Genomic DNA, 26,703 nt, shown 5'->3' with positions numbered 1-26,703 from the left:
GTTAGAACCGTCCAGAGAAGTGATGCGGGCAGGTGCAGGCAGCAATCGGTTGAAGAGCATGCATTTAGTTTTACTTGTGTTTAGGAGCAGTTGGAGACCACGGAAGGAGAGTTGAATGGCATTGAAGCTCGTCTGGAGGGTTGTTAACACAGTGTCCAAAGAAGGGCCAGAAGTATACAGAATGGTGTCGTCTGCGTGGAGGTGGATCAGAGATTCACCAGCAGCAAGAGCGACATCATTGATGTATACAGAGAAAAGAGTTGGCCCAAGAATTGAACCCTGTGGTACCCCCATAGAGACTGCCAGAGGTCCGGACAGCAGGCCCTTCGATTTGACACACTGAACTCTGTCAGAGAAGTAGTTGGTGAACCAGGCGACGCAATCGTTTGAGAAACCAAGGCTACTGAGTCTGCCGATGAGGATGTGGTGATTAACAGAGTCAAAAGCTTTGGCCAGGTCAATGAATACGGCAGCACAGTATTGTTTCTTATCGATGGCGGTTACGACGTCGTTTAGGACCTTGAGCGTGGCTGAGGTGCACCCATGACCAGCTCTGAAACCAGATTGCATAGCGGAGAGGGTGCGGTGGGATTCGAAATGGTCGGTAATCTGTTTGTTGACTTGGCTTTCGAAGACCTTAGAAAGGCAGGGTAGGATGGATATAGGTCTGTAGCAATTTGGGTCAAGAGTATCACCTCCTTTGAAGAGGGGGATGACAGCAACTGCTTTCCAATCTATGGGAATCTCAGATGACACGAAAGAGAGATTGAACAGGCTAGTAATAGGGGTTGCAATAATTTCGGCAGATAATTTTAGAAAGAAAGGGTCCAGATTGTCAAGCCCAGCTGATTTGTAGGGGTCCAGATTTTGCAGCTCTTTCAGAACATCAGCTGAATGGATTTGGGAGAAGGAGAAATGGGGGAGGCTTGGGCGAGTAGCTGTGGGGGGTGCAGTGCTGTTGAATGCAGTAGGGGTAGTTAGGTGGAAAGCATGTCCGTGGAACATGTTCAGTTTAAGTCTCAGTTGTTGAATCTTGTTATGTTCATACAAATATTTACACATGTTAAGTTTGCTGAAAATAAACGCAATTGACAGTGAGAGGACGTTTCTTTTTTTTGCTGAGTTTATGTCCTAGATAAAGGACCGACACTTATGATTTATTTTTGGACTGTCTTTTTTGCCATTTATGAATGTGATATTCAATGCGTGTCTATGGGCTATAGTAGTAAAGGCTAAATTCAACATTTTATCAAATAATTGTTTAATATTTGGGGGGGGGACCTAAAGGGGTCCTAAAATTCAAAATCAAATAGCTAAATGATCCATTGTATGGCCATCTTAAAACAATTCCATGTCAGCTTAGAATCCCCCAAAGATACAGGAGTCCTTCCTAATCGGAGAGAAAGGAATGCGCTTAGGGATTTCACCATGAGGTCAATGATGACATAATACTAATCTAAATGACAGAGTGAAAAGAAGGAAGCCTACACAGCATAATACTATTCCAAAACATGCATTCTGTTTGCATTAAGGCAAAAAATGTGACAAAGAATTGTACTTTATGTCCTGAATACAAAGCACTATGTTTGGGGCAAATCCAACACAACACATCACTGAGTGCCACTTTTCATATTTTCAAGCATGGTGGTAGTTGCATCATGTTATGGGTATGCTTGTCATTCGCAAGGACTAGGGAGTTCTTTAGCGTGAAATGGAATAGAGCTAAGCACAGGCAACATCTTAGAGGAAAATCTGGTTTAGTCTGCTTTCCAACAGATACTGGGAGAAAAATCCACCTTTCAGTAAGACAATAACCTAAAACACAAGGATAAATATACACTGGAGTTGCTGAACAGACAACACTGAATGTTTGTGAGTGGCTTAGTTACAGTTCTGGAAATCTATGGCAAGACTTGAAAATGGCTGTCTAGCAATGATCAGCAACCAACTTGACAGAGCTTAAAGAATTTTTTCAAGAAAAAACCATCTGCACACAATAACGCATAATGACAAAGTGAAAACATGATTACATTTTTTGTGCAAATTTACAGAAAATAAAATACAGAAATATCTAATTTACATACTGTAAGTATTCACACCCCTGAGTAAACACATGCTAGAATCATCTTTGATAGCGATGACAGTTGTGAGTCTTTCTGGGTGCGTTTCTAAGAGCTTTGCACACCTGGATTGTACAATATTTGCACATTACTCTTAAAAATGTATTCAAGCTGTATACACACCATTATACATACAGTGCATTCAGAAAATATTCAGACCCTTTGACTTTTTCCACATTTTGTTACATTATAGCCTTATTCTAAAATACATTAAATCGTTTTTTCCCCCTCATCAATCTACACACAACACACAGTAATGTTAAAGCAAAAGATGTTTAAAATTTTTTGCTAATTTTTAAAATAAGAAAAACAGAAATACACATTTACATACTGTAAGTATTCAGAGCCTTTAATCAGTACTTTGTTGAAGCACCTTTGGCAGCAATTACAGCATCGAGTCTTCTGGGGTATGACACTACAAACTTGGCACACATGTATTTGGGGAGTTTCTCCCATTTTTCTCTGCAGATCCTGTCAAGCTCTGTCAGGTTGGATGGGGAGTGTTGCTGCACAGCTATTTTCAGGTATCTACAGAGATATTCGATCAGGTTCAAGTCCGGGCTCTGGCTGGGCCACTCAAGGACATTCAGAGACTTGTCCGGAAGCCACTCCTTCGTTGTCTTGGCTGTGTGCGTAGGGTAGTTGTCTTGTTGTAAGGGGAATCTTCGATTGGTGGAGTGCTGCAGAGATGGTTGTCCTTCTGGAAGTTTGTCCCATCTCCACAGAGACACTCTAGAGCTCTGTCAGAGTGACCGTCAATTTCTTGGTTACTTTGTTTTCTCTCAGTGTCTGTTGGGGGAGGGGATCCCGAGTGGCGCAGGGGCTCCCGAGTCAATCCTGTCTTGGAGCTCTACGGACAATTCCTTTGACCTCATGGCTTGGTTTTTGCTCTGACATACACTGTCAACTGTGGGACCTTACTGTGGGACCAATCAATTGAATTTATCACAGGTGGACTCCAATCATGTTGTAGAAACATACCAAGGATGATCAATGGAAGCAGGATGCACCTGAGCTCAATTTCAAGTTTCATAAAAAAGGGTTGAAATACTTATGTACTGTAAATAAGGTATTTCTGTTTAAAAAATGTTATACGTTAGCAAAAAATTCTAAAAACCTGTTTTTGCTTTGTCATTATGGGGTATTGTGTGTATTTAAAAAAAAATAAGTCTGTATCATAACAAAATATGGAAAAAGTTAAGGGGTCTTAATACTTTCCGAAGGCATTGTATACAGTATAGTTGGAGAACCTTGTTATAGACAGTATGGACAGTATATGAATATAAAAGGTGTGTACAGCAGTAGTTATATAGGATGAGCCATGACTAGAATACAGTATACTGAATACATATAAAGTCAAATCAAATTGTATTGGTTGGATACACATATTTTGCAGATATTATCTGAGGTTTGTAGCTCCAACAGTGCAGTAACACCTAACAATACAAAACATTACACACAACCCCCCCCAAAAAAAAAGATGTGGGTAAAAAGTATGTAAACATTATTAAAGTGACAAGTGTTCAATGTCTCTATGCACATAGGGTGAAGCAGTCTCTAAGTTGCTGGGTAGAGTACCAGGTGGTAGCCGGCTAGTAACATTGTCTAGGGTTCAGGAAAGGGTACTGGGGGGAGGTCGGCTAGTGATGACTGTTTAACAGGCTGATGGCCTAGAGATAGAAGCTGTTTATCAGTCTCTTGGTCCCAGATTTGATGCACCTGTACTGTGTCCTTCTTCTAAATGGAAGCGGGGTGAAGAGGCCATGGCTCGTGTTGCTGATGTCCTTGATGAACTTCTTGGCCTTCCTGTGACACCAGGTGTCCTGGAGGGCAGGCAGTGTGCCCCCAATAATGCTTTGGTCTGACCTCACCACCCTCTGGAGAGCACTGCGTTTGTGGACGGTGCATTTGCCATACCAGGTGGTATTGGTATTTGGTATTTATTAGGATCCCCATTAGCCACTGCAAAAGCATCAGCTACTCTTCCTGTGATCCACATGAAACATGACATAATACATAGTACAGAACATTATTAGTCAAGGACTGAAATACATACATCTAAAATGTCACACATAGCCTACATATCAGAACATACACCCAATATCTAGGTCTAATAAATACAGTGGCGACCCGTCATTCAGGGCAGGTGGGCCCCACCTGTTTTGAACACCACACTTTTAGGTTAAAAAATAAATTAATATATATATATATATATATATATATATATATACATATATATACATATATATATATATATATAATATATATATATAAATAAATAAATATATATATATATTAATTTTTTTATTAATTAGGGCTTGTCTGTTTTGCTTGTTATTTTGGCATTAATACATATCACGTATCAGTTTGAAAACAATGTAAACCTTTTTTTTTTAATACATTTAATAAAGCTGTATACAAACATGGTCTCTTTTTTGATTTCTTGAGTAAGGCAGCCTAGCTCAGTGCTTGCTGTGGTGGTGGGGCTAGCCAGCAGAAAATACAAAGCGTTGAGCCTGATTGGCTCAGTTTTCTGTCATGATTGACTCAGTTTTCTGTCACTCATGGACAGTACGTCATTCCCAATTCTAAGGTTAGAGCTCGAAAATGTTTGCCCCTTGGGTTCTGCCATAGAGTTATATTAGAAGTGCCCATCCAAGAAGGCTCAAGGTCAGTAGAAACCACAATCCTTCCGTGGCCTACAACTGCTCTTAAATACAAGTAAAACTAAATGCATGCTCTTCAACCGATCGCTGCCTGCACCTGCCCGCCCATCCAGCATCACTACTCTGGACGGTTCTGACTTAGAATATGTGGACAACTACAAATACCTAGGTGTCTGGTTAGACTGCAAACTCTCCTTCCAGACTCACATAAAACATCTCCAATCCAAAGTTAAATCTAGAATTGGCTTCCTATTTCGCAACAAAGCATCCTTCACTCATGCTGCCAAACATACCCTCGTAAAACTGACCATCTTACCGATCCTCGACTTTGGCGATGTCATTCACAAAATAGCCTCCAAACACCCTACTCAACAAATTGGATGCAGTCTATCACAGTGCCATCCGTTTTGTCACCAAAGGCCCATATACTACCCACCACTGCGACCTGTATGCTCTCGTTGGCTGGCCCTCGCTTCACACTTGTTGCCTAACCCACTGGCTCCAGGTCATCTACAAGACCCTACTAGGTAAAGTCCCGCCTTATCTCTGCTCACTGGTCACCATAGCTGCACCCACCTGTAGCACTTGTTCCAGCAGGTATATCTCACTATATCTCAAAGCCAATTCCTCCTTTGGTTGCCTCTCCTTCCAGTTCTCTGCTGCCAATGACTGGAACGAACTACAAAAATCTCTGAAACTGGAAACACTTATCTCCCTCACTAGCTTTCAGCACCAGCCGTCAGAGCAGCTCACAGATCACTGCACCTGTACATAGCCCATCTATAAATAGCCCAAACAACTACCTCTTCCCCTAGTGTATTTATTTATTTATTTTGCTCCTTCGCACCCCAGTATTTCTACTTTGCACACTCATCTACTGTCAAATCTACCATTCCAGTGTTTTAATTGCTATATAGTATTTACTTCGCCACCATGGCCGATTTATTACCTTTACCTCCCTTATCTCACCTCATTTGCTCACATTGTATATAGACTTATTTTTCTACTGTATTATTGACTGTATGTTTGTTTTACTTCATGTGTAACTCTGTGTTGTTATATGTGTCGAACTGCTTTGCTTTATCTTGGCCAGGTCGCAGTTGTAAATGAGAACTTGTTCTCAACTTGCCTACCTGGTTAAATAAAGGTGAAATAAATAAATAAAAAAATGTTTAAGTAAGTCTGCCATATCAGCAATGTTTTTCTGTGTAGTGGCTTTGCTGGCATGCATCCCACTTTTTTTTGCCCCACCAAGATTTACATGCTAAAATCGCCACTGAATACAAGATATATAAAATGGCTGTGTCTCTTCCCAGTCCCGTTTGTGCAGTCAGGTGTTCTTTTACCTGTTTGTGCCGAATACAACAAGTGTAGACTTTACCGTGAAATGCTTACTTACAAGCCCTTAACCAACGGTGCAGTTCAAGAAAAAAAAAATATTTACCAACTAGGCTAAAATAAAAGGTAATACTAAAAAGTAGCACAATAAGAATAACAATAAAGAGGCTAGATACCGGGGGCACCGGTACCGAGTCAGTGTGCACGGGTACAGGCTAGTTGAGGTAATCTGTACATGTAGGTGGGGGCGAAGTGACTACCCTCTGTAGCGCCTTATGGTCAGATGCTGAGCAGTTGCCATACCAGGCGGTGATGCAACCGGTCAGGATGCTCTCCATGGTGCAGCTGTAGAACCTTTTGAGGATCTAGGGACCCATGCGTAATCTTTTCAATCTCCTGAGGGGAAAAGGTTTTGTCGTGCCCTCTTCACAACTGTCTTGGTATGTTTGGACCATGATAGTTCATTGGTGATGTGGACACCAAGGACCTTGAAACTCTCGACCCGCTCCACTACAGCCCTGTCAATGTTAATAGGGGCCTGTTCGGCCCACCTTTTCCTGTAGTCCACGATCAGGTCCTTTGTCTTGCTCACATTGAGGGAGAGGTTGTTGTCCTGGCACGACACTGCCAGTTCTCTGACCTCCTCCCTATAGGCCGTCTCATCGTTGTCGGTGATCAGGCCTACCACTGTTGTGTCGTCAGCAAACTTAATCATGGTGTTGGAGTCGTGTTTGGCCACGCAGTCGTGGGTGAACAGGGAATACAGGAGGGGACTAAGTACACACCCCTGTGGGGCTCCAGTGTTAAGGATCAGCATTAGAGGTCGACCGATTATGATTTTTCAACGCCTATACAGATTATTGGAGGACCAAAAAAAAAACGATGCCGATTAATCAGCCATTTTTAATTTTTTTTATTTGTAATAATGACAATTACAACAATACTGAATGAACACTTATTTTAACTTAATATAATACATCAATAAAATCAATTTAGCCTCAAATAAATAATGAAACATGTTCAATTAGGTTTAAATAATGCAAAAACAAAGTGTTGGAGAAGAAAGTAAAAGTGAAATATGTGCCATGTAAAAAAGCTACCATTTAAGTTCCTTGCTCAGAACATGAGAACATATGAAAGCTGGTGGTTCCTTTTAACATGAGTCTTCAATATTCCCAGGGAAGATGTTTTAGGTTGTAGTTATTATAGGAATTATAGGACTGTTTCTCTCTATACGATTTGTATTTCATATACCTTTGAATATTGGATGTTCTTATAGGCACTTTAGTATTGCCAGTGTAACAGTATAGCTTCCGTCCCTCTCCTCGCTCCTACCTGGGCTCGAACCAGGAACACATCGACAACAGCCACCCTCGAAGCAGCATTACCCATGTAGAGGAAGGCAAACAACTACTCCAAGTCTCAGAGCGAGTGACATTTCAAACGCTATTAGCGCGCACCCGCTAACTAGCTAGCCATTTCACATCGGTTATACCAGCCTCATCTTGGGAGTTGACAGGCTTGAAGTCATAAACAGCGCAATGCATTGCGAAGGGCTGCTGGCAAAATGCACAAAAGTGCTATTTTGATTGAATGCTTACGAGCCTGCTGCTGCCTACCATCGCTCAGTCAGACTGCTCTATCAAATCATAGACTTAATTTTAACATAAAACTCCTCTATGCACTCGATATGTCCGATTTTAAAATAGCTTTTCGGTGAAAGTACATTTTGCAATATTCTAAGTAGATAGCCCGGCATCACAGGGCTAGCTATTTAGACACCCAGCAAGTTTAGCCTTCACCAAAATCAGATTTACTATTACAAAAGTTTGATTACCTTTCCTGTTCTTCGTCAGAATGCACTCCCAGGACTTCTACTTCAATAACAAATGTTGGTTTGGTCCAAAATAATCCATAGTTATGTTCCAACAGCGGCGTTTTGTTCGTGCGTTCAGGACACTATCCGAATGGTAAATAAGGGTCATGCGCACGGCGCATTTCGTGACAAAGGATTTCTAAATATTTCATTACCGTACTTCGAAGCATGTCAACCGCTGTTTAAAATCAATTTTTATTGATAATATTCCGACCGGGAATCTGCAATTAGGTAAACAGCCGAAAGAAAATACAGCATGGGGTCGACTCGGGCACGCGCCTAATTCCTTTGTCCTCTGATCGGCCACTTGGCAAAGGCGATTATGTGCTTCAGCCTCGGGCTGCCTCGATATCGTTCAGCTTTTTCCCGGGCTCTGAGAGCCTATTGGAGCCGTAGGAAGTGTCACGTTACAGCTAAGATCCTGACTCTTCAATAAACAGATGCAAGAACAACAACACCTTGTCAGACAGGCCACTTCCTGCATGAAATCTTCTCAGGTTTTTGCCTGCCATATGAGTTCTGTTATACTCACAGACACCATTCAAACAGTTTTAGAAACTTTAGGGTGTTTTCTATCCAAAGCCAATAATTATATGCATATTCTAGTTACTGGGCAGGAGTAGTAACCAGATTAAATCGGGTACGTTTTTTATCCGGACGTGTAAATACTGCCCCCTAGCCCTAACAGGTTAAATAAAGGTAAAAAAAAAAAAAAAAAACAATCGGCCAAATCGGCGTCCAAAACACAGATTTTCCATTCTTATGAAAACCTGCAATCGGCCCTAATTAATCGGCCATTCCGATTAATCGGTCGACCTCTAATCAGCATGGCAGACGTGTTGTTGCCTACTCTTACCACCTGGGGGCGGCCCATCAGGAAGTCCAGGATCCAGTTGCAGAGGGAGGTGTTTAGTCCCAGAGTCCTTAGCTTAGTGATGAGCTTTGTGGGCACTATGGTGTTGAACCCTGAGCTGTAGTCAGTGAACAGCATTCTCACATAGGTGTTCCTTTTGTCCAGGCGAGAAAGGGCAGTGTGGAGTGCGATTGAGATTGTGTCATCTGTGGATCTGTTGGGGCGGTATGCGAATTGGAGTGGGTCTAGGGTGTCCGGGAGGATGCTGTTGATGTGAGACATGACCAGCCTTTCAAAGCATTTTATGGCTACTGACATGAGTGCCACAGGGCGGTAATAATTTAGGCAGGTTACCTTCGCTTTCTTGGGCACAGGGACTATGGTGGTCTGCTTGAAACATGTAGGTATTACAGACTCGGTCAGGGAGAGGTTGAAAATGTCAGTGAAGATACTTGACAGTTGTTCCGCGCATGCTTTGTGTACACATCCTGGTAATCCTTCTGGCCCAGCGGCTTTTGTGAATGTTGACCTGTTTAAAGGTTTTGTTCACATCAGCTACCGATCGCCGATGTCATGGCTCTATGTAATACTTTGCGTTTCCCAGCTTCTGTTCTGGACCTGACGACTGTGAAGGGACCTCTGGTTGCATGTCTTGTGTTGTAACGAAGAGTGTCTAACCTGTGTGCCAACTGCTTGAACAGACAGTTCGGTACCGTCAACACAACAATACATTGAACTAATACCAACAGTAATGCAGAAAATCTCTCCTAAACTTTCAACCAGGAGAGACTGACATGCATGTTACGGACCCTTTCCCTCTGTATACACCTAAGTGCAACACGTGCTGCTTTGTTCTGGACCAACTGCAATTGACCTATGTCCTTCTTAGCTGCACATGACCACAAAGCTGGGCAGTGGCCCAGGTGCGACAAAACTAGGGTTCAGGGCAGGGTACTGGTCAGCCTGTCTGATCAACTGAGATGTCACGAAGGCAGAGCAACACCCTATCATGGACAGACCTCGTCCCATTTTAGCAACCACTGAGTCTATATGTTTTGACCATGACAGCTTGCTATCTAGGGTTACACCAACCAGTTTAGTCTCAACTTTCTCAATAGCCACATGGTACAGTGATAGAGCCGGGAAGGATGCTCTCAATGGTGCATCTGTAGCCTCCTGAGGTTGAAGAGGCGCTGTTGCAGCTTTTTCACCACACTGTCTGTGTGAACGGACCATTTCAGGTTGTCTGTGATGTGCACGCCGAGGAACTTTAAGCTTTTGACCCTCTCCACTGCGGCCGATGTGGATGGGGGAATGCACTCTCTGCTGTCTCATGTAATGCACGATCGGCTAATTTGTTTAGTTGACGTTGAGGTACGACTTAACCTCAATGGGATGCAGCTCTCATTTCAGTTGAGAAGCCAGTGACCTCCAAGAGTGAAACAAAAGGCTATTTTTTCCAGGTCACCAAACAGAGAACAGCTAATGAAAATAGTAGAATCTGAGTTATAGCTACGCTACAGTAGCCTATTTTGAAATTATGAGCTTTCCCCTTTTACGAAATTCCCACCCTGAGCCATTCTCTTTTGTGGCTGGTTAGACGTAAAACTGGGGAGAGAACATTGCAGTTAAACCCCATTTCAATTAACTCCCTCTGGGAGTGATGCGCGTAATCGATATTTCTACCCATCCAAGATTGTCAATTCATCCATCGCCAGTATGCGCTACACTCATTCATATTGATTTGGCTAAAGCTGGAGAGAGAGAGAGAGAGAGAGAGAGAGAGAGAGAGAGAGAGAGAGAGAGAGAGAGAGAGAGAGAGAGAGAGAGAGAGAGAGAGAGAGAGAGAGAGAGAGAGAGAGAGAGAGAGAGAGCTCCTGGGATAGAAAAGGGAGACACAATGATAAAGTGTTTATCGCAGACAATCAAATGAAATTGTATAGCAGCCTGCAGTTAGAGCCAAAATTCTGTAGAAACATCTTTGTGACAGGGAATATGGCAAAAATGCAGTGCCACACCAATTAGTAAGCTTCTACTGGAGCTACATTTTATCTGAGTATGTACAAGCACCATCATTGCTGGTAAGATACTGCTGTTAAAATAATGCATCAACAGATCATTGCTGTTCTTGTCCATTAGTGTTCTGTATTTTGTCATGTTCTATGTTTTGTGTCAACCCCATGACAAATAGCTGCCGCTTCTTCAACAGCTAATGGGGATCTGAAAAAAATCTGAAGAAAATCATGAAATCATTAAAAGAAAAAGTCCAGCAATCTTATTAATAAGATAGATAGATTGGTTTGTTCATGTTTCCTCCCAACCTAACTCCAGGGTCTCAGGGTTACCATTACCAATGTCTCCCATAGTACCTTAGAATAGGGAACGATTACACACATCCATTGTCTCTGAGCAGGTGCTGGCTACAAAAACAAATCTATTCGAAAGTGAAATAAGACTCTTGCACACTGCGCTCCTATGTGAGGTCTTTGTTCACCCGTTATTCCCATAGTAACTTCCTAAGTAAGGCATACATTTACCCTCAACATACCGTGACTAGTGCCCTCACACCTGCCATATATGGGTTTGAATCACCTGCCACCTATCTACACCTTCCCTCCAAAAATCCTCCCCTTAAAATCCCACCTCTGCCAACAATGCACACCCCTGCCACCCTTGATTTCACAGCACGCAAACGAAGCAAAAGTTGAAAAAGAAAATATCTCCTCCAACAAACTTAAAATGACATGGATGATTTATAGCTTTGGGACATGAACATTGATTTTCCTCTTGTCTGTATTGTTCTGTCAGTAAATTAGCCCAAGATGCACTGCTACCTAACTGGAAATACCATATACGAAATCCAACAGCAATTGCTCAAAATAGTTGCTCCAAATATAGCATTGTCAGATATCAAGTTTGAACTGCCTCTCACAAAATGGTCTTTGAGGTCATAAAATGGTATTGTACTGTTGGATTAATGTAACTAACAGTTGTTCCATGTTGACATGAACTCATTCATCTTTCCAATACTCAAACTTGCCATATAAAGGACTGTTGCGTTCATTAATATCACACATCGTTAATGTATTATAATAACAAAGCAATCTTCACAGATACACGCTAAAGAGTCCAGGGAAGTCTTAAGAGCCAAATGGATTAAAAATGATATTCTGTCATAAAAATGTTAATGATTGAATGATTTATTTTATTTAAGTGTCATACACCTAGCTACCGGTGCCCGGCCCACATGGGCTTACAATACACTATTAATGTGTGTCCCAGATAACTTTATACTCTAAACAATAGTGCAACTATCATCACCATCTTTACATCAGTCAACCCCACCCAATCAGAATAGTCGCGAGTGCATGGCACAATGTATCAGTTGTTTTAAATATGCAACATAATAAATTGGCTACATAATTACCGACGGAATTAAACCTACCATTTCCAGATATATGATTGTCCACCTCGGTTCGCACAGTCGGTTTGTAAGCGGCGTTAAGTTGAATATAGAGTCCCATATAATGTAAAATCCATATTATCACTCCAAATGCTCCCATTGCTTTTGTTCTTGTTTCAAGTCGTGGACGAAAAGCTCATATTAGGCGAAGCACGCTCACTAAATAGTATCCAAATCCTTCCTGGATGACAGCACCCTCGGAAATACAAAATAGCACCGGACAAAAATTGCGCTATGATGCTATACGCCTGCGGGATATTATCAGCACTGGTTCCCTGTATTTCGGCAAGCAAGCACCTCCAGTAGAGGCGGACGGAGAAATACATGGGGACAAGTGCAGTGGCTTGCAGAGAAAGTAAATTAGGCGGAGGGATCTAGAAAAATTATAGGCCTACTGTTATTAACTTTTATAACAAGTTACATTTGGGGATCTGAGGTTTTATTAACATCCTTTATTCTGAATACTCATTATAAAAATATATGTTCAATAGTCATTTACAATACATTTACATTTTAGTCATTTAGCAGACGCCCTTATCCAGAGCGACTTACAGTAGTGAATGCATACATTTCATACAACTCATACATTTTTTTTCTTTTTTCTGTGCTGGCCCCCGTGGGAATCGAACCCACAACCCTGGTGTTGCAAACACCATGCTCTACCAACTGAGCTACAGGGAAGGCAGGGAAGTACAGTCAAAGCTCCTGTACTGTTATTCTTACTTCTTTACACATATTTTTTAACTTGCTATATAGGCAACTCAAAAAGGTAGCTTAATGTGTATTTTTTGGGGGATAGGCAACGTTTACAATTGCAGTTGGCCTGTATTGCATTCCATATACCTAGCATGGTATAGAAATCTATCTATTCATCAGTTTATTCAAGGACCACGACATTCAAATCTCCCCAAATAATAGGGAAAAAAGCATCTCAAAATCATTCCACTATAGTATAATGGATATATTTGGTATATGATTCTCAGCCTTCTGCAAACAGATTGATTCCATAGAAATGTTACTTTATGCGAGACTGTCCTTTTCCAAACCACTAGAGGAATACATCAACTAACCTGCTGTCATCACATCTAACACAGGGCATTACAGCATTATTAACCTAGGACTCAGCGCTACTACAGCTGTTAGCCTAACCGTACATTTCCTCCTATGGGGCTCGTATTGGCATGCAGTGAGCTCGCACACTCTTAATTAAGGGACACATGTGGTTGAACACATAGTGTAGTTGAACACCTACACAGGGCATTAATAAAAAAAACATGTGAGCCTCGTTCGTCATACTGAATGAGCTACGTTTGGCAACACTAGCTTCTATACAAGTTAGTAAGGGTTCTGCCCACATATAGAGATAAATCAATCCTTTCTCTTGTAGAAAAGGCAAGTTTTTGCTGCTTACTGTACTGTACAGCTGCTCAATCAAACATAATTCCTACAGTCATGAGGTCTCACCAAGCCACAAGCTAACAAAAGACCTTCTGATTCTCTGGTTACAGTCACGCACAACACAGGATTGAGCTTCAAGTGTACTTACAATTGGAATTCATTGAATGTCCCAACTCTCACAGAAACAACAGTGGCTTGGTTAACATTCCGTCTCTCACAACCTGTGCTATCCGTGAAAGCTTTACAGCACATTGCAAAGATACATTTTACTTGATTTTTGTCCAGTTTCAGTATACTAATTCATTGAGGAGATCTACTTAAAAACATTTCAATTGTCAACAGGGTTGTGTTCAATAGGCAGGCACAAAAACAGAAAATGTGCTGTCTTACTAGACTAGTTGACTTACTTACCAAGGCTTGGATACAATAATACATGTATTGATAATGTATCTTGAGGAATCAACGTTCTCTTGTTAACAATTCAACAAACTTAACATACCGACCTGCTAGTAGGCCTAACAAGACATTAAACCTATTTAGCTCTATACGTTTCTAAGAAGTACAGTACCAGTCAAAAGTTTGGACACACCTACTGTACTCATTCAAGGGTTTTTCTTATTTTTTTTTAATTTTCTACATTGTAGAATAATAGTGAAGACATCAAATCCATGAAATAAGACATATGGAATCATGTAGTAACCAAAAAAAGTGTTATACAAATCTAAATATATTTTATATTTGAGATTCTTCAAAGTAGCCACCCTTTGCCTTGATAACAGCTTTGCACACACTTGGCATTCTCTCAACCAGCTTCCTGAGAAATGCTTTTCCAACAGTCTTGAAGGAGTTCCCACATATGAGCACTTGTTGGCTGCTATTCCTTCACTCTGCGGTCCAACTCATCCCAAACAATCTCAATTGGGTTGAGGTTGGGTGATTGTGGAAGCCAGGTCATCTGATACAACACTCCATCACTCTCCTTTTTCTTCAAGTAGCCCTTACACAGCCTGGAGGTGTGTTGGGTCATTGTCATGTTGAAAAACAAATGATAGTTCCACTAAGAGCAAACCAGATGGGATTGCATATCACTGTAGAACGCTGTGGTAGCCAAGCTGGTTAAGTGTGCCTTGAATTCTAAATAAATCACTGACAGTGTCACCAGGAAAGCACCCCCACACCATCTCACCTCCTCCTCCATGCTTCACGGTGGGAACGACACATGTGGAGATCCCCCGTTCACCTACTACGTGTCTCACAAAGACACAGCGGTTGGAACCAAAAATATCAAATTTGGACTCATCAGACCAAAGGACAGATTTCCATTGATCTAATGTCCATTGCTTGTGTTTCTTGGCCCAAGCAAGTCTCTTCTTATTATTGGTGTCCTTTAGTAGAATTTCTTTGCAGCAATTCAACCATGAAGGCCTGAATCACGCAGTCTGTTACTTGAACTCTGTGAAGCATTTATTTGGGCTGCAATTTCTGAGGCTGGTAACTCTAATGAACACATACTCTGCAGCAGAGGTCACTCTGGTTATTCCTTTCCTGTAGCGGTCCGCATGAGAGCCAGTTTCATCATAGCGCTTGATGGTTTTTGCGACTGCACTTGAAGAAACTTTCAAAGTTTTTGACATTTTCCGCATTGACTGACCTTCATGTCTTAAAGTAATGATGGACTGTTGTTTCTCTTTGCTTATTTGAGCTGTTCTTGCCATAATATGGACTTGGTCTTTTACCAAATAGGGCTATCTTCTGTATACCACCCCTACCTTGTCGCAACACAATTGACTAGCTCAAACGCATTAAGAAGGAATTTGTGGAATTTATTTAACTTTTAACAAGGCACACCTGTTAATTGAAATGCTTTCCAGGTGACTACCTCATGGAGCTTGTTCAGATAATGCCAAGAGTTTGCAAAGCTGTCATCAAGGCAAAGGGTGGCTATTAATTACCATTAGCACTAAGGAGGACTATTTATCCTGTTGACAAAACTCCATCTGTGGTACAATGTTCAATGTGGGGGACAAACTGCTAGGAACATTGAAAATTATGCAGTTATGAGTCTGTAGTATTATTTGCAGATTAAGATTATTCATAATTTCTCCCATCTAATTTCATTTTTTGAACTTCCGATTTCATATGAGGTTGAACTTCAGAGAGCAATATTCCTGTCAATGAGAATGAAGTGGTTTTATTTACACTGAGTGTACAAAACATTAGGAACCTTCCTAATATTGAGTTAAAGACCCTTTTGCCTTCAGAACAGCCTCAATTCGTCGGGGCATGGACTCTACAAGGTGTCTACAGTGTTCCACAGGAATGCTGGCCCATGTTGACTCCAATGCTTACCACAGTTGTGTCAAGTTGGCTGGATGTCGTTTGGGTGGTGGACCATTCTTGATACACACAGTAAACTGTTGAGCGTGAAAAACCCAACAGCGTTACAGTTCTTGGCACACTCAAACCGGTGCGGCTGGCACCTTCTACCATACCAATTTCAAAGGCACCTAAAAATGTTGTCTTGCCCATTAACCCTCTGAATTGCACAAATACATCATCCATGTCTTAATTGTCTCAAGACTTACAAATCCTTCTTTAAACTGTCTCCTCCCCTTCATCTACACTGATTGATGTGGATTTAACAAGAGACATCAACAAGGGATCATAGCTTTCACCTGGATTCACCTGGTCATTCTATGTCATGGAAAGAGAAGGTGTTCCTAACGTTTTGTTTACTCAGTGTATATTCTGTATTTAACTTTATCTAAGTACATGATATACATTTTTCAGTTTGAATATCATCTATCTGAGCATTTAATTAACATACAGCACTTTGTTATATCAAACCTGGAAATGTTTGTTTCTCTCAAGAAGAGATACAGTAGAGGATTTGAACATCCCCTTTGAAGAGAAGTCAGAAATCCTGCCAAGGCCCTGAAAAGCAGTTAACCTTTAGGGTCTTGCAGAAACTCTCTCATTTTGACTTTTTGTCAGGTCCATGTCTTTTTTCTTCTCTCCAGGAGGTCCACTCCTCTCTGCTCTCTCCCTGGAAGTGTCATGTCCAGGCTGCAGCCGGGGGAGCTGTGAGGGAAGTGAAACTGATGTATGCAGACGTGAGGCACTGAGAAGGACACAACACCTGCCTGGCAGCCCTGAGCTCCACACCTCCCAGCACTAAATGCTTTAGACAGCCCATCCAGAGATGTGGAAGGTATGTGTGAGCGTGTGTGTGTAAAACTGGAAGAATGTCAAAGATGTGGCTTTTCCATGGTCTTTAAACTCAGAATGTATTGAGTTTCTGACACATTAATATAGGTTGACTTTTTAACTGCTGCATTTGAATACAATATTCCTTTTACAGGACAGGTTTTACATTTATGAGGTTAATTTACTTTCAAGGCCAGTGCACCATCAACAGGTAGAACACAATGGTTATTCTCTTGAATTCTCTCAACCATGCATACTTCTTCTACTTGTACTCTGTCATGAAAGAAATATGATTCTAGGCATTGTTCATGATGGAATAAATAATTTGCTTTCTCAAAGACAGGTTGTCAGTATGTGTAGGCATAAATGTGTCTGGCTATATGTTAGACTTTCTGCTAAGTAATGGAACTTGTAAGCATTTTCTGACGGATTTCTGATGGCTTTGAAGTTCTATTACATCTGCTGATATTCCAAAAAGGCTAAGGAAAGGAAGTTGTAGTTTGTCTTGAAAATGGCTTCTCTCCTGTGTAGTAACTTTTTTCATCACTGTTGTTTACCTCATCCACCATTTTAATGCCGGTAGAACAAAATATATATTAGCTCCCATGTGACCAGAGATCTCGACACCTTTATGAATATTAAACCATGCTCCGAGCTTTGAAGAAACCAAATAACCGGAGCTTTACTGCAAGAGGTAATGGCTTAATGTGGGTGAAGCTGTTTGTGTGCTCAATTGTTGCCAGTGTTATGAGGCTGTTTCGGGAAGCCGCTGCAATCCTTTATAAGATCAGCAGGGATTTAGATCCGGAGGTGTTTAACTCCCTAGGCTTCACTTTCTCCAATGGCTAAGGCTCTATAGCATGTTCAGCGGCTTCAGAAAGTACATTATTCACACCCCTTGACTTTTTCCACATTTTGTTGTGTTATAGTCTGAATTTAAAATGTATTACATTTATATATTTTTGTCACTGGCCTACACACAATACCCCATAATGTCAAAGTGGAATTATGTTTTTTGAAATTTTGACAAATTCATTTAAAATGAAAAGCTGAAATGTCTTGAGTAATTTAATGTTCAATCCCTTTGAATGACTACATATCTGTAACCCGCACAAACAATTATCTTTAAGGTCCCTCAGTCAAGCAGTGAATTTCAAACACAGATTCAACCTCAAAGACCAGGGAGGTTTTCCAATGCCTTCCAAAGAAGGGCACTTGTTTTCAGGATAAAAAAGAAACGGAATGGAGCTAAGCAGGAAAGCCTGGTTCAGTCTGCTTTTCACCAGACACTGTGAGATTAAGTCACCTTTCAGCAGGACACCAACCTAAAACACAAGGGTAAATCTACACTGGAGTTTCTTACCAAAAAGACAGTGAATGTTGTGGTCGAGTTACAGTTTTGATTTAAATCTGCTTGAAATCTATGGCAAGACTTAAAAATGGTTGTCTACCAATGATCAACAACAAATTTGCAGAGATTAAAGAATTTTTTTAATAATAATGGGCAAATATTGTACAATCCAGGTGTGCAATGCTCTTAGAAACCAGAAAGACTCACAGCTGTAATCACTGCCAAAGGTGATTCTAACATGTATTGACTCAGGGGTGTGAATACTTATGTAAATTAGATATTGCTGTACTTATTTTCAATACATTTGTAAAGAATTCTGAAAACATGTTTTCACTTTGTCATTATGGGTTATTGTGTGTAGATGGGTGAAATATATATATTTATACATTTTGAATTCAGACTGTAACACAACAAAATGTGGAATAAGTCAAAGGGTATAAATACTTTCTGAAGTTACTGTAAATGATATGGGTATCCCCTCCAAAACGGAGACTATTTTGTGAGTCAAATGTAGGGAGTGGGAAATGTAACTTTGCACTGTAAGGATGTGCAGGGATTATGCTTTGAGGAGAGTTTCTCTCGGGTCAGTGAGAGTCTGAAAAGCATAATGGAACAGAAACAGGGGTAAATGTGTGGGGGCCTGGTTTTCTATTTTAGAACCTGGGAGGGAAGTATGAATTGCAATACAAGGAAAGTGGCAGTACATTGTTTTGATAGCACTAAAATAGCACTTGTAAGACTAAATCGGTATTCATTACTCTGTATTCACCATAATATGTCAGTTGTAGCGATATAATTCTATAATCAACTACAACTACATGTTAAACAAACAATGTATTTTGTATTGTAGGGCAGTCCAGCTGACAGACCATAGAGGCTGTGTCTACTGCTGCATTGCAGTCCTGGCTACGGTGCTGCATTTGCCAAAATGACCTCTAAATAACATTTATGTTTTCAACAGAAGGAATACATGTTTTTTCACACCCCAGCAGTCCCATCAATTTCCAGTCAGGAGCTGCTCTGGTCAGGCCCTTCCTCTGTCTCCACCTGTCATCGGGCTGACCGTTTAGGAAAAATGATATGATGCTGAAACTTCGCCGCCATTTCCTGGTTCACTGACTATGACTTCCTGCTCCAGTAGATCTTTCGCTGTTCATTTCCAGAGCAATTTCAACTCGCTGCCTCGGAGAGCAGAGATGTCAACCAGCCACCCAGCAGCTGGAGTTTCTGAACATTAACTTACTTTAGCATTCGCTGCCTTCCTCCCAAGGGTTAATGTGGCTTGACAGAGACATGAAATTAATATGGATATGGCTATGAAAAGAGGCCACTGGTTGTGATGAATGGGCCACACATGACATGCATCTGGCATGATGTCTCTGGCGGTTTGGGGAACATTATGTATCACAATTGGCATTCCATCACATCAACTGCATTGGGGAGACCTGTATGGCCTTGTTTGTCCATATATGAATGATTGTAAACACTTTAGGCCCCATTGAAGCCTTGCCACAGATCATCCCTTGAGCAGTGTATCCCTATGCATTTGGCAGTTGGATGGATGGATGGATGTATAGCTCTCAACAGACACAGCATCTTATGAGACTTGCATTTGACAAGCAACAGACAAATGCACTGATACAGTATGTGCATTGCGGTGGAAACTGGAGTTGTTCCTACACTGCTGTGCTTGATTACTGCACTTAATTTACAACCCCCTAAGGTCTAACGGCCTGGGCTGGGTTTCTACTAAGCTAACATATGGAATTGTTTTAAGAAGGTCATATCAAGGATAATTTAGATATTTCATTTTGAATTTGAGTACACCTGTAAGTACATAAAAATGTTTTACAAGTTATTTGATGAAACATTGAATTTGGCCTTATTGCCATTAGCCCATAGAAACGCATTGAATAACATTTTCATACATGGCAAAACATACAGTATAAAAAAATATCAAAACGGTAATATGTTTGGAAGTGTCGGTCGTATATCTGAGAGACTTTTTTCCCATATTAACCAATTTCTTCTGGCACTAAATTACTTCCATATTCACTGAGTGTACAAAACATGACCAGGTGAATCCAGGTGAAGCTATGATCCCTTATTGATGTCACTTGTTAAATCCAATCAGTGAAAATCAGCGTTTCCCAAACTCAGTCCTCGAGACCCCAAGTGTTGCCCTAACACTACACAGCTGATTCAAATGATCAAAGCTTTTTGATTAGTTGATTATTTGAATCAACTGTGTAGGGCTAGGGAAAAACCAAAACGTGCACCCTTTGGGGTCCCGGGGACCGAGTTTGGGAAACGCTGATGTAGATGAAGGGGAGGAGACATTAGGTGCAGTAAAAAAAAATGTAAGCCTTGATATTATTGAGAAATGTGTCAGAGGGTGAATGGGCAAGACAAAATATTTAAGTGCCTTTGAAAGGGGTATGGTAGAAGGTGCCAGGCGCACCAGGTTGAGTGTGTCAAGAACTGCAACGCTGTTGGGTTTTTCACACTCACCAGTTTCCTGTGTGTATCAAGAATGGTCCACCACCCAAAGAACATCCAGCAAACTTGAAACAAATGTGGAAAGCATTGGAGTCAACATGGGCCAGTATCCCTGTGGAACACTTTTGACACATTGTAGAGTCCATGCCCAGATGAATTGAGGCTGTTCTGAAGGCAAAAGGGTCTGTAACGCAATATTAGGAAGGATCCTAATGTTTTCTACACTCAATGTATACTTCCATTTCTTCTTTTAAACTGGTACTGGGCTACCTTCAGATGAGTCTTGTCAGGCTTTTGGGCATCCTAGTGCAAAACAACCGACATGTACACTACCGTTCAAAGGTTTGGGGTCACTTAGATATTTCCTTGTTTTTGAAAGAAAAGCACATTTTTTGTCCATTAAAATAACATGCAATTGATCAGAAATTAAGTGTAGACATTGTTAATGTTGTAAATGACTATTGTAGCTGGAAACGGCAGATTTTTTATGGAATATCTACTTAGGCGTACAGAGGCCCATGATCAGCAACCATCACTCCTGTGTTCCAATGGCACGTTGTTAGCTAATCCAAGTTTATCATTTTAAAAGGCTAATTGGTCATTAGAAAACCCTTTTGCAATTATGTTAGCAAAGCTGAAAACTGTTGTTCTGATTAAAGAAGCAATAAAACTGGCCTTTAGACTAGTTGAGTATCTGGAGCATCAGCATTTCTGGGTTCGATTACAGGCTCAAAATGGCTAGAAACAAAGAACTTTCTTCTGAAGCTCGTCAGTCTATTCTTGTTCTGTAAAATAAAGGCTATTCCACGCGAGAAATTGCAAAGAAACTGAAGATCTCGTACAACGCTGTGTACTACTCCCTTCAAAGAACAGCAAAAACGGTCTCTAACCAGAATAGAAAGAGGAATGGGAGGCCCCGGTGCACAACTGAGCATGAAGACAAGTACATTGTCTAGTTTGAGAAACAGACACTTCACAAGTCCTCAACTGGCAGCTTCATTAAATAGTACCTGCAAAACACCAGTCTCAAGGTCAACAAAGAAGAGGTGACTCTATGGGATGCTGGCCTTCTAGGCAGATTTCCTCTGTCCAGTGTCTGTGTTCTTTTGCCCATCTTAATCTTTTATTTTTATTGGCCAGTCTGAGATATGGCTTTTTCTTTGCAACTCTGCCATGAAGGCCAGCATCCCGGAGTCGCCTCTTCACTGTTGACCTTGAGACTGGTGTTTGCATGTTGCTGATAATGGGCCTCTGTACGCCTATGTAGATATTCCATAACAAATCAGCCATTTCCGGCTACAATAGTCATTTACAACATCAACAATGTCTACACTATAATTCTGATCAATTTGATGTTTTTTTTAATGGACAAAAAATATGCTTTTCTTTCATAAACAATACATTTCTAAGTGTCCCCAAACTTTTGAACGGTAGTGTACGTGTTTGTGAGTCTCACCATTCGATGGTGGGGTCATTTAGTGTGTAGCCCAAACGGTTCGGACGCTACAGACAGAAGTTGTCAGAACTTCAAATGAGTCCCCTGACGTTTGTGGGGGTCGTAACAAAACGGAGAACACCATCGTGTTTGTTAGTCTCATCTTTCCATAGAGGGTTCATTAGTTTTATTTATTTATTTAAAAAATTTAAGGGGTGGATCAGCTTAATATTGCGGAAAGATTGTTGCTTCCATCAATGTAATTGTCTGCATCATTTCCAATCCCCCATATATTTTTGGGGGTAAATATATATTCATATACATACACATATGCATACATATACACATATATATACATACACATACCTATATAGACATACATACTTTTTTTAGAATATACCTTTATTATTCCCCGCAAATCCTACCACCCTTCCCCCAATTGGAGTAAACTAATAAACAATAACACTTAGGCTTCTACCTTCAGTTTATACATCTTATACACGTTTTACAGACACAGTTTATTTTACAATAGTTATATTTTGTTTGTTTTTAGTCCTTTCTCTATTTCTGATGTCATTTAGTGTGTAGCCCAAACTGTTCGGACGCTACAGACAGAAGTTGTCAGATCGGCGGTACCAACTTCAGATGAGTCCCCTGACGCTTGTGGGGGTCGTAACAAAACTGAGAACACCATCGTGTTTGTGAGAGTCTCATCTTTCCATAGAGGGTTCATTAGTTTGTAGGCCAAACCATACTGACGCTACAGACATTTTCGTGAGACAACCAATTTTCGAGAAGTCTTCTGGTCTGATAAACACAACTGTAGCTCTGCCACCTTTTACCGCAGGTGAGGAAGGCCGACATTGGTGGATCCGGTGCAAAAAAAAACAGGTATCTCTAGCTTAAACAGATAGATTTTGATAGGGATTTTGTTATTACGCTAATTAGATTTCGGAGGCACTGACATTGACTCTATATGACTCGGTGATCAATGAAGCACCCTTTTGAAGTCTCATAAATGTGTCACAAATCATCTATAACCGTATGTCATGCTTCATATAGTGTTCATAAATGTGGCATAAGTGTGTCACATAATCACCAATGTCAAATGTGACATAACCTACTATGTGGAATATGACATAAACATGTGCTTGATGAAGGGTGACATGTTGTGCTGCAGGATCACACACGCTCTAAAGTCATGTTACCTTGATGAAAGCCTCCAACATAAGGACATTGAAAGTGGCTTTCTTCTGTAACCAAGTTACATGTTCCACAGTACACAAACACCCACACAAAAATATAACAATCCATACCATGCGGTGCTGGGCCCAGTCAGGTCTTTGACACATTCACCTACTCTCCTGCTGAAAGATCAGCCACAAAATGTTGGCACCATTGTACCAGGTTGTAATCAAGCCCTGGTCTCCAGCATGGGAACAGAAGAGGATTACCTGGTGGCTAGGTAGTCTCCGGTAGGACTATTCCAAATCATCTTGGCTCTGACACACACACACACACACATTCGCGCGCGCTTTGCAGGTTCATCAACACATCTAAATATCTCTCACACCCTACAGTAACCAGTGGATCATGGAATCGTTCATAAATTATCAGAACATTTAGAACCCATTTATTGATGCTATATGTAGTGTCCTGTAAGACTTTGTTTGAAGTGAGACACCGTCAGTCATTAATAACACATCCATAAAGACTCTATCCCATGATGTTGTACTTATTTTAAAGTCCGACACCTTTGGTCATTCATCACACACACATAAATGCCTTATATCGTATGATGCTGTACTTACTATAAAGTCAGACACCTTTGGTCATTCATTACACATACATAAGGGCTTAATGATGAAAACACAAAGTATTAACACTTAAGGAATTATCACTAACAGCTAAAACAAATAAACAGTTTAAACCATATATTTCCTTTTTTTTTACATGTTAAACCGCTTCCCATTAATACCCCACCCCCACTTAACAACCTCCCTATCCCTAACACATGGGATGTCAAATTAAAAAGTTAAAATAATACAAATACGTTACGTTTCAAAAAGTAAAGTAATGCCATTATATCGAACATTACACAGGGCTGTGAACAGTGTAGCATGTCCCTGAGCTGGCAAATTAACCTGACTCAGTTATTTGAAAACCTAGCCCTGGGATAGTTTTATTTTTCAGCGAGACAATTGCACAAATTTTTATGCCAACGACACACCAGAATTTCCAAGACGTGTTGAGTGTTCCTGAGTGGTTGTCTCAGTTCTGACTTAAATTTGCTCGAAAGTCAGAGACAAGTTTTGAATATTGCTGTCCATCAATGATTTCCAAACAAATTTACTGAGCTTTCGCAATTTTCACAAAAACAATGGACATATGTAATTCGTTTCAGGACACGATATTCAAATACCTCAAAAATGCAAAAACTTAAATTTTTCAAACATATGACTATTTTACACCATTTTAAAGACAAGACTCTCGTTAATCTAACCACACTGTCTGATTTCAAAAAGGCTTTACAACGAAAGCAAAACATTAGATTATGTCAGCAGAGTACCCAGCCAGAAATAATCAGACACCCATTTTTCAAGCTAGCATATAATGTCACAAAAACCCAGAAGACAGCTAAATGCAGCACTAACCTTTGATGATCTTCATCAGATGACAACCCTAGGACATTATGTTATACAATACATGCATGTTTTGTTCAATCAAGTTCATATTTATATCAAAAACCAGCTTTTTACATTAGCATGTGACGTTCAGAACTAGCATACCCCCCGCAAACCTCCGGTGAATTTACTAAATTACTGACGATAAACGTTCACAAAAAACATAACAATTATTTAAAGAATTATAGATACAGTACTCCTCCATGCACTCGATATGTCCGATTTTAAAATAGCTTTTCGGTGATAGCACATTTTGCAATATTCTCAGTAGATAGCCCAGCCATCACGGCTAGCCATTTAGACACCGACCAAGTTTAGCCCTGATCAAACTCCGATTTACTATTACAAAAGTTTCATTACCTTTGTTGTCTTCGTCAGAATGCACTCCCAGGACTGCTACTTCAATAACAAATGTTGGTTTGGTCCAAAATAATCCATCGTTATATCCGAATAGCGGCGTTTTGTTCGTGCGTTCCAGACACTATCCGAAATTGTAAAGAAGGGTCGTGCGCATGGCGCAATTCGTGACCAAAAAAATTCTAAATATTCCATTACCGTACTTCGAAGCATGTCAACCGCTGTTTAAAATCAATTTTTATGCCATTTTTCTCATAGAAAAGCGATAATATTCCGACCGGGAATCTCCTTTTCGGCAAACAGAGGAAAAAATCACAAAGACGGGGGCGGCCAGGTCACGCGCCTAAGCCCACAGTCCCTTGATCGGCCACTTGAGAAAGGCGATAATGTGTTCCAGCCTGGGGCTGGGATGACGACATTCAGGTTTTTCCCGGGCTCTGAGCGCCTATGGACGACGTAGGAAGTGTCACGTTAGAGCAGAGATCCTTAGTAAAAGATAGAGATGGCAAAGAAGTTCCAGAAATGGTCAGACAGGCCACTTCCTGTAAAGGAATCTCTCAGGTTTTGACCTGCCATTTGAGTTCTGTTATACTCACAGACACCATTCAAACAGTTTTAGAAACTTTAGGGTGTTTTCTATCCATATATAATAAGTATATGCATATTCTAGTTACTGGGTAGGATTAGTAACCAGATTAAATCGGGTACGTTTTTTATCCAGCCGTGAAAATACTGCCCCCTAGCCATAAGAGGTTAAGAATTATAGCTACAGAACTCCTTTGTGCAATCGAGGTGTCCGATTTCAAAATAGCTTTTCGGTGAAAGCACATTTTGCAATATTCTGAGTACATAGCCCAGCCATCACGGCTAGCTATTTAGACACCCACCAAGTTTAGCCCTGACCAAACTCCGATTTACTATTACAAAAGTTTGATTACCTTTGATGTTCTTCGTCAGAATGCACTCCCAGGACTGCTACTTCAATAACAAATGTTGGTTTGGTCCAAAATAATCCATCGTTATATCCAAATAGCGGCGTTTTGTTCGTGCGTTCAAGACACTATCCGAAGTGTAAATAAGGGTCACGAGCATGGCGCAATTCGTGACAAAAAATGTCTAAATATTCCATTACCGTACTTCGAAGCATGTCAACCGCTGTTTAAAATCAATTTTTATGCCATTTTTCTCGTAAAAAAGCGATAATATTCCGACCGGGAATCTGCGTTTAGGTAAACAGACAAAAGAAAACAAAGCATTCGGTCGACTCGGGCACGCGCCTGAGTCTCACAGTACTGTAACCAGCCACTACCCAAACGCGCTACTTTTTTTCAACCAGAGCCTGCAAAGCCACGATTCAGCTTTTTGCCGCCTTCTGAGAGCCCATGGGAGCCGTAGGAAGTGTCACGTAACAGCAGAGGTCCTCTGTAATGGATAGAGATAATCAAGAAGGGCAAGA

At 40.8% G+C, this 26,703-nt stretch overlaps 1 protein-coding gene across 1 annotated transcript in view; it reads right to left on the bottom strand.

Moving 5' to 3' along the window:
* The window catches only part of vstm2lb (V-set and transmembrane domain containing 2 like b), a 76,395-nt gene extending 63,781 nt beyond the window's left edge, over positions 1 to 12,614 (bottom strand). Inside the window, exon 1 of the mRNA XM_014132104.2 lies at positions 12,299 to 12,614. Within this exon, the coding sequence (XP_013987579.1) occupies positions 12,299 to 12,416 (118 nt within the window). The 5' untranslated portion in view covers positions 12,417 to 12,614. The remainder of the gene's footprint in view (positions 1 to 12,298) is intronic.
* Positions 12,615 to 26,703: the final 14,089 nt, after the last annotated feature.

This window comes from Salmo salar, chromosome ssa12 (genome assembly GCF_905237065.1).
Source record: "Salmo salar chromosome ssa12, Ssal_v3.1, whole genome shotgun sequence".
In the NCBI taxonomy this organism is placed as follows: domain Eukaryota; kingdom Metazoa; phylum Chordata; class Actinopteri; order Salmoniformes; family Salmonidae; genus Salmo; species Salmo salar.
This window is presented reverse-complemented; position numbering and strand designations above follow the sequence as displayed.